The 9,987-nt window shown below is 38.1% G+C and overlaps 1 protein-coding gene across 1 annotated transcript; it reads left to right on the forward strand.

Annotated features, from left to right (window-relative positions):
• Positions 1-6,318: 6,318 nt before the first annotated feature.
• Positions 6,319-7,278, forward strand: LOC113234605. Its single transcript, XM_026469958.1, has one exon. The coding sequence runs from the start codon at positions 6,319-6,321 to the stop codon at positions 7,276-7,278; it is 960 nt and encodes a 319-aa protein (XP_026325743.1).
• Positions 7,279-9,987: the final 2,709 nt, after the last annotated feature.

The raw sequence follows: 9,987 nt of genomic DNA on the forward strand, positions 1-9,987 counted from the left end.
ATAATGATTGGTCATAGTTTTTAATTTAAAATCTAACTTAATTTAAACTTCACCCAGTCTTTGAAAATTCAATACCTTTATTGCAAGTTACGGCGTTTGGATGTTGCCAGTAGCTGGACTACGACGAACGATTAACATCTGAACGAATAGAGAGTAGTATCTTCTTGACAACAGATGTATTATTTAAGAGCTGTCATGCCAAAAAAGTTTTGTATATAATTAATTATCTAATTTTTCTCTTAATAACTTGTAGCATTTCGAGGATGAATCGAAAAAATGTGAAAATTAGAGGTCATTTCGTGATTTTTATCTATCGAGGAAACTTTATTGTTTTATGTTTCTGATTAGTGTCTATGCTTGAATATATCGTGTAGTTGCTCATACAATATTTTATTTTTAACTTTAAAGTGGATATACCCCTCTAAAATCAAATCGAAGATTAGGAATTTTTCCTCTGCTCCTTCTTAACGCACAGATTGCATAATGAACTCTATTTCTATTAATTATCGCTAAACTATTGTTCTCTATTGCCGTGGAAAATTCGAGACGTGTACTTAGTTCTTCAAAAGATAAAACTCGACCATATTTCTCTGGGATAATGTTCACTTGAGTTTGTTACAGTACAAAAAATCGATACGATAAACAGAAACTTTAAAATTTTACCGATGATATGAAATACTTCTACGGGTAATGTATTTGTTGCAGTTATCATTTTTGTACTCTAAAACCTTTTTTCTAAGGTTTTCGAGAATTTGCGTGAAGAATGACACCACTATATCATACAAAGCGGAAATGGTAGACTGAGCTCAAGTAGGTCTACGGTGAATTGCTGTTGGCACGCTAACTAACCACTTCTACTGTATTTATTGTTCTGTGGGATTAATATAAAAGAAAAATATTTACCTCAGCAACAATCGGCAAAAGCACGATACTCGCGCGAATGTATTAAATTAGGAGAGTCAAGAGAGTCCGAAATTTCTCCTAAACCAATTTGTTTCAAGCAATTCCTGTTATTTTTATCACTACCAATAACCGTTGAATGGAAGCACTTTGATTCGAGTATCTAAGTATCGAGTGTATAACCAGAAATAGAGACGAAATGTCATTTAATTTGTTTGGAAACTATTCTGCCAAATCATTACAGTGACAACTGCCCTCCGATTGGCCAGCCCGAATTCAAAACAATTGACAGATGTCGTCAATTGTTTCACTTCACATCGACCTTTGAAAAATAACTTTATTTCATATTTACTTACCGATACAATGTGATTCCATTTGTTTTGTAATTAGATGTTTTGCTGTTTTTCCCACACTACCGAATGGAACGGTACCCCATTGTTAGAGATATTATCTTTATTATAATAAATACGGAATATCCGGAGACGTACACACAGGTCAGTTGTAGACGCTGTACTATTTCAGCTTTCCAATTTGTGATTTTAGCGCAAACGAGAGTTGATATTTAAAAATGATATAAGGCCCATTCGCTTGATAAGTTGCCATCGAGGGATGGCCCTTATTTCGTCTCTGTTTCTGGTTATATACTCGATGTACCAAGAGAACCATATGAAAAACTTAAGCAACTACCTACTTACGTTTTATAGATGATGATATATTTACCTATACGCGTTTTTGAAACTTTTAAAACCACTAGATTTATAGAAGTGGATTTTCTTTTTGTATAATAAATAACGAGACTTATGTGTTCTGTAAAATCAAGGAAAGAATGAAACCGTCAATTATGATAAGCAATTATCAATTTGATAGTGATGTTCGTTGTAATACTATGCGATATGGAAGATTAGCGATGACAGACCTTGAGAACTTAATTTTAGCGGCCCCATCTACCAACACCTGCCTTCGCTTATTGGAAGCTTATAAACAGTACTAGATAATACGCCATCCCGCCGCTAGGCTAGATGGAGTTGCTTTGTAATTAATTACTACTGATGACGAATACATACATACATATAGGTACTTCACGCCTTTTTCCCATCAGAGTAAGCAGAGACAACAGTCTTCCACTTGCTACGGTCCTGACACACATCTTTCGCCTCATCAACACGCATCAATGCTTTCATACACGCTCGTCCGTTAAGGGTACTCTTGACCTGGCCCTTCTTTAGGACGGCCTCAATTTGGTCATGATAAGTTCTCCTTGGTCGGCCCATACCAACTTGCCCGCTCACACTCGCCTTATAAATCTGTTTCGTCACTCTTCTTTCATTCATTCTCTCTACATGTCCGAACCATCTAAGCATCCCTTTCTCTATCTTTGTCACTATATCTTCTTCCACGCCGCAACGCTCTCTTATCACACTGTTCCGTAATTTATCCATCCGAGTCACTCCCGCCATACTCCTCAAAGCTCTCATTTCTACTGCATTAATTCTACTTTCATGCTTCTTCTGCCAAACCCAACATTGACTGCCATACATAAGTGTAGGAACCAGCACCCCCTCATGCACAGCCAATCGTGCCTTTTTAGACACTTTCTGGCTGTCCATGAAGGTATGCAAGGCACCATTCACCTGATTCCCTGCGTTCACTCTTCTTTCAATGTCTCTTTCACATTTTCAATCACACGTAAACGTAGAACCTAATACACAAACTCTTTCACTTGATCCACTTTCTTTCCTTCAATCAATATCAATTGATGATGAATAGGTAGCGCAGTTTATGATTGTCAAGGATTAATATCGATCGATGAATAGTAAACCATTATCGTTCAAATGGGAACACCATTTAGTTCAGACAAAGAGTTAATTCTTCTTTTTACGTATCGATGACATAGGTACACTATAATGCTTTTTTTATAATATCATAATAGAATAACGTCGGGGATATCGTAAGTACGCGTAAGTAGCATGGGTGCGGCTCGTAATATATAACAACAATTAATGACATATTTTTAGTCGATATAACGCTCAACGGATTAAATTAATTTGTGGTATAAAAGTCACTGGGTATAATTGACGATTGATATAAATAATATTCAATCTAATATACCGATAGCATAATGTTCTTTTTGTATAAACAAACACTCCAGATATAACATTCACTGAGTATAATGTTATTATTATTATATATATAAAGCTACAAGTTCTTACTCATTGATAGAAATAGAACGCATACTTCCCGATGTGGTGGAAAAAAAAAATGTAACAATATAACACCGTTGTACGTGGATAGGCTCCAAAGCAAAGAATCAAATATGAGAGGACCTGAATATGGAAAATATGGAAGATTGATCAACGGCCTGCAAAAACTATATTACACCCTGGTCAATTTCCGCGGGAAGTAAAAAAAGTTCGTAATACAAATAAATAAGACGGCCGCCATACAAATTTCAAAGCCCCCTATTACGGAAACTATTAGAGATAGGTAGGAGGTGCTTGAAGGAATATCATACAGGGTAAAAAATGCTTGGGTTAAAAAAAAATCAAGATGGCGATTTCAAAGAAAAACTTGCTTCGATCCGGCTGAAAATTGGCATGCAAGGGTCTTTAGGAGATCTTAATTACAATTTGGAGTCAAAAGTTTATTTTCGCAATTTTTTAAAATGGCTGCCATATAAGTGTTTTTTTCATTAAAAATCGCTGCCGAAAGAGATTTGCTCTGAATCGGCTGAAAATTGGCATGTGAAGGCCTCTAGGAATGCTTGATAATAATTTGTGATCAAAATTGGTTTTTCGCCATTTTTGAATATGGCCGCCAAACAAGCGTTTATAAAAATTTGCTCTAATTCAAATGAAAATCGGTATGTGGGGGTCTCTATAAGTTTTTGATTATAATCTGCGGTCAAAATTTATTTTTTGCCTTTTTTTCAATATGGCTGCCATACAAACTTTTTTAGCGTCAGATAAAAATTTGCTCTAATTCGATTGAAAATGGACAAGTCCAGGTCTCTAGGAGTGTTTAAAAAAAATTAGCGGTCAAAATTTATTTTTTGCCTTTTTTTCAATATGGCTGCCATACAAACTTTTTTGGTGGTAGATATTTTTTTTTTCTAATTCAAATGGCATGGCTTCAATCATAATTTCGGGTAAAAATTTAGTTTCCGCCGTTTTTCGATATAACCGTAATTTTTTATGTAAATGGCTGTTGAAAAAACTTGCTTTGCTTCGAATGAACATTGGCACGAAAAGATTTCTACTTTTGTTTGATAAAAATTAGTGATAAAAAACATATTTTTGCAATTTTTAAATATGGCCGTCATTAAAGAGTTATTTCAATTATTTAAAACAAAGTGATAAGTGCCGAGGTCGTAGGCCGAGGTCCGCGCAGGGCAAAGCCCGAAGGGTACGCACGCTATCGCGATGGAGATAATATACGGAGGCGTAATAGATTACGAGTATAAGATCTCACAATTGTAAAAATGTAAGGCATACTTCCCGATGTAGTGGTAATGAGGTATTTATTATAGCGTTGTTGTATCTCGATCGTCTCTCTGTTAGATTCCATTTTCTTGGAAGCTATGCCAAAGAAAAGTATATAGGGGGAAAAATGCCAAACTGCTGCCGAATGTAGTAGTACTAACTGCTGTGCCACCGAGGAGCTTGAGCACACCCCGTAAACTGAACCCGACCTCGCGTCGCAGGCAAAGCCCGACCCGGGTACGTTATTAATATAATTCCAATGGTGTTTACCTAAACACCATTGTTTATATATCGGTACCGATACCGATACAGACACCGATACCGATAACGGTAACGATACCGCTACCGATCCCGATAATAATAACGATAACGGTACCGCTACCGATACCAATAACGATAACGGTAACGATAACAATGATAATAATAATTACCACCACCGTCCACATAGACATCCTGCATTTGCTTGATTTCGGTCCGCAACTGTGGTTCAAACCAGCTACAAAAAAGGTGAGAAAAGTAAAGAAATAATACAATAGTACTTTTTGACTACGACGGATGACGTCATTCGCGGGGTGGTTGTCACGTGTGATAAAGGGCTAACTCCCTTATCGTTGGCCAAAGAGGAATGGCGAGACCCGGTGGTGCTTAGCACCTCTGACCACGAGTCCGTATGGAAAGAGAAGGAGCTCCTTGAGAGTTTCTTCAAGGTACTCCACGAGTCCTTTGTGGACCATAAAGCCTCCCTGCATTGGCTGCGTTTTGGAGATCTCTCTGGGGAAACCGAAGGTTTTGTCTGTGCAATACAGGAACAGGTTATCAAGACGCGGAACTATGGGAAATATATCCTAAAGGACGGTACAGGAGACATTTGTCGGGCATGTGGCCGTTCCGGAGAGTCACTTAGGCATATTGTTTCCAGTTGTTCCGTTCTTGCTAACACTAAGTACTTGCACAGACGCAACCAGACTGCCAAAATATTACACCAAGAGCTTACTCTGAAGTATGGACTCGTGCTACAGAGGTTGACATATTATAAGTATTCACCGGAGCGAATACTCGAAGATGCACCAAAATCTATTGGAATCGATCCATTATCACGGACAGGACTATTCTTGCGCATAAGCCTGATATTGTGATATTGGATCGATCGCAGTCGAGGGTATTTCTTGTGGAAGTTGCCATTCCGCATGACGAGGGTCTCGTGAACGCCGGAAGTATTTTTACCTGGCGCACGAGATCACCCACATGCGGGATGTGGCCTCCACTGAAATAATCCCAATTGTTTTGTCCGCAAATGGGTTAATTCCAGTCAGCCTCGCTAGTAGCTTGATGCGGTTGGATTTCTGTGGCGTTTCGCTTCCAGCACAAATACAGAAGGCGGTCCTACTCGATGCATATTGAACCTGAGTCGCTGACCCCGGTTGACTGTGCCATTGCCGGGAAATTATTTATAATCTAAATTAATATATAAATAATTTTATTTTAATCTGTTCTAAGTGAAATCTTTAGATAATACGGTTAAACGTGCAATAAACACGTATTGATGATTGTTAGTGTGGATTAAAAGTGGTATTTACTACAAATCGTTAAAAGTAATGTTATTAAAGGATAAATTAACTACCGTCCATTGACTCGGCAACACGTTAAGTAAGTACATGCCGCGTACGACTTTAACGCTTGTGCGCTAAGGATTACATTTGCTTGCGCACCTTCACTGCCCATCTGTGATTTCGTCATCGCTACGCTTGCAGTACGCTACGCTATTGCAGAAGCGCCATTGTGTTGTGTGCTACTCATTGCCTCTGAGAGACTTTTGTGGACATTTTACTGACAACTGAAAATGTCGAGGTCTATTTTGGGTTGCTGCGATGGGATGATGGATATTGAGGAGAATGCTATTAACTGTAAAAACTGTAAAAAAAAATTTCATTACGCTTGCATGTCGCTCGATGAAACTCAGCTCACAGCTAAAATGCGTGACGTATGGAACTGCCCCGAATGTGTGTCTAAAAAACCAGTCTCCAAGAAAAATGACAACACACCCATACGCAATGTGAATACTAGTAGAGGTAACAAAAGACCGGCCCTCAACTCTCCACCAACTGATAATTCACGGGCATCCATGTCACGCGACGATATTCGTGAAATTCTTGAAGTTATGACAAAGAACATGGACGATAATTTTGCCAAAATGCGCCAAAATATGACTAGTGCTTTGGATGAGCAATTGAAACCAATAAGAGCTGAACTATCGCAAATGAATGACTCAATGAACTTCATCAGTAACCAATACGAGGATCTGAAAAAGGTTCATGAAGCTTCTCAATTAAGAGTTACAGAACTAGAAAAACAGAGTGTGGAATTAAAAGCTACTGTGGAAGATCTAACGCTCCGTATCAACCAGGTTGAACAACAGTCCCGTCAGAATAATGTGGAGTTGCAATGCGTTCCGGAAGATAAGAACGAGAATATAATGCAAATTATTCATCAGCTTGGGAAGACGATTGGTTGCAGACTAAATGACAATGATGTTTTGAATTGTACACGCACGGCGAAAGTAAATCGCTCCAGTACCCGGCCTCGTTCCATTGTGGTGCAGCTGGCTTCTCCGAGGTTGCGCGATCAACTGCTTGCGTCAACGATCAGCTTCAATAAGGCAAATCCGCAAAACAAGCTGAACAGTTCACATCTTGGTCTGTCCGGCAACATCACTCCTATATTTGTAACCGAACATCTGTCACCGTCCAACAAAGTATTGCATGCAGCAGCCCGACGTGCAGCCAAGGACAAAGGCTACAAATACGTCTGGATTAGAAGCGGAAAGATTTTTCTGAGGAAAAGTGATGATACCGAATTCATACTAGTAAAGAACATGGACATGCTAAAAAACATCAAATGATTTGGATACTAAGTTCTTTATTGTTATTTCTGGTAATTGTATGGTTTTTTGATATTACATTCTAAAAGAGCTAAGCCAACTAAATATGTATTACCAAAACACACGTGGATTAAGGACGAAAACACACAACTTTTACTGTCAGGTCTTATGTAATACCTATGATGTTGTGGTTCTTACGGAGACTTGGTTGAATAGTTCTGTCAGCAGCAGTGAACTTTTTGATAGTAGGTATGTCGTATACAGAAATGATAGATCAACTGATCTTCATTCTAAGGGTGGTGGAGTTCTAATAGCAGTTTCGAAGAGATTTCAATCTAAAAGAATGATCGAATGGGAAAGTAGTCTTGAGGAACTCTGGCTAAAGATTGAATTTCCGTTCGCAAATACTATCAAACAAATATCAATATGTGCTATATATTTGCCGTCTCCTATAAAGAAAACCTCACTAGAGCTATTTTTTAAAAATTGTACCACAATCATTGAGCATTCCAATCACAATTGTATCATTGGAGACTTTAACTTGAGTAGTATCGACTGGTGTTCGTTGAAGGTTTTGATTGGCAAATACCCCGAGTTGTGCCAATCCCTTATAGACTTCACTCTACTAAATGGGTTGAAACAGTATAATACTACAGTTAATAACCTTAATAGAATACTTGATTTGGTGTTATCTGATCTTTCTACCTGCATGGTAAAATCCTCTCATAATTTACTTAGCAAATTAGATAATTTTCACCCTCCTTTGGATATTGTAATCCCTTTAACTGAAGCGCCTGTAGTAGTATGTGGAACTGACTCAGAAAAATAAAACTTTTGGAAGGCAGATTACGAAAGAATCTGTAAGGAGTTCATGGAGTACGACTGGAAATTTCTGTTCGGCGATATGAATGATGTGAATGTTATGTTGGATGTTTATTATGAAAAAGTTCGCAAAGTTATAAATATTTTTGTACCTAAAAAGAAAGTTAGGAACAATTCATATCCGCCGTGGTTTGATCGTGGTTTGATGAGATCTCTAAGGGAGAAGAATAATCTCAGACGTCGCGTTAAAATGTACGGAAATCCAATGGATGAACTGGAATTAAAACTACTGAGCTCCCGATGTTCGCGTTTAATCAGTAACTGTTACAATCGCTATATTTCTAACCTAGAGACACAGATAATGAAAAACCCCAAGCTATTTTGGTCATACGTAAAATCTAAACGTGGAGGAGCAAGTTCCTATCCCACTTCTATGACCGACGGCCATCAGACATCTTCGGATGGTCGGGAAATTTGTAGATATTTTGCGTCTCATTTTGGATCTGTGTACTCAAGTGGTAATGATGATGTGACCTGTAATTCCGCTCAGCTAGCTGATCCACTGGATACATCAAACTGTAGTGTGTTGTTAACATCGCCAACTCTGAATCGTGACATGGTTTTAAAGAAATTAAAGAGCATCAACGTAAATAAAGGTGCTGGCCCGGATGGAATCCCTCCAATATTTATCGTGAGATGCGCGGAATACTTGGTGGATCCGCTATTAATGATTTTCAATGCATCACTTGCTGTTGGAATATTCCCATCTGCGTGGAAGATAGCCAAAATTGTACCTGTATTTAAGTCCGGTGATGAGAACCTGGTTAGTAACTACAGGCCAATCTCAATTCTATCTTGTTTTGCCAAGTTATTCGAATCATTGGTTTGTCCGTGTATAATGCGTCACACTAAGCTATTTTTGAGCCACTTTCAACATGGTTTTGTTCAACACAGGTCTACAGCTACCAATTTGGTAGATTTTTCAGAAGGTCTATTTGAATCTTTAGACGCTAATAAACAGGTGGACGTAATATACACGGACTTTAGTAAGGCGTTTGAACGTGTTCCCCACCATTTTTTGCTGCAAAAGTTATCGGTGTATGGCTTCAGTGACTCTATGTTAAGATGGGTGAAATCTTACCTGGATAATCGCAGTTTTCACATTGTCCTTAATGGTTTCAATTCACAATCGATCAATGTCACATCAGGTGTACCGCAGGGCTCTCATTTAGGTCCGGTATTATTCAATATTTTCGTAAATGACATTCCTCACAGATTTAGATACTCAAAACCGTATTTATGTGCAGATGATCTAAAGTTTTGCAGAGTGATTGATACCGTTGAGGATTCAATTTTGCTTCAGAGTGAGTTGGATGAAGTGGTTGCTTGGTGTAGTGAGAATGGTATGACCTTAAACGCTAGTAAATGCTTTGTAGTAAGGTTTGGTAGAATGCATAACATGGTTCTTTACAAATATCACATAAACGACATTTTGATACAGGTATTGGATGAAATTCGAGATTTAGGTGTTATATTTGACAACAAATTAACTTTTATTCCGCATATTGATAATGTTGTAAGTAGGGCCTCGCGTATGTTGGGATTTGTACTGCGAAACATTAAAAGTTTTCGAAGCTGTAAACCCAAAATTATGTTATATAATAGCTTAGTACGCAGTATCTTGGAGTACTGCAGTGTTGTTTGGAGACCACACTACGCAACACACTCCTTACGTTTAGAACGCATTCAAAAAATATTTGTTTGGCACTTAATGTACTCATGTGGAATCTCCAAGAAAAAACTCTCCTCGTACCAGCGTCGTTTATCACATTTCAATGTGATGTCTTTGGAGAAACGTAGAACTTTTGGATATGTCATTTGTGTCAAAAATATTTCGTCATGAAGTGG

The sequence above is a fragment of the Hyposmocoma kahamanoa genome, unplaced genomic scaffold (genome assembly GCF_003589595.1).
Source record: "Hyposmocoma kahamanoa isolate Upper Pololo Valley unplaced genomic scaffold, ASM358959v1 85509, whole genome shotgun sequence".
NCBI classification, from domain to species: Eukaryota; Metazoa; Arthropoda; class Insecta; order Lepidoptera; family Cosmopterigidae; genus Hyposmocoma; species Hyposmocoma kahamanoa.

Excerpts from the sequence above, each read along its gene's own strand:
- LOC113234605 (XM_026469958.1), top strand. The coding sequence starts at position 6,319 with ATGTCGCTCGATGAAACTCAGCTCACAGCTAAAATGCGTGACGTATGG.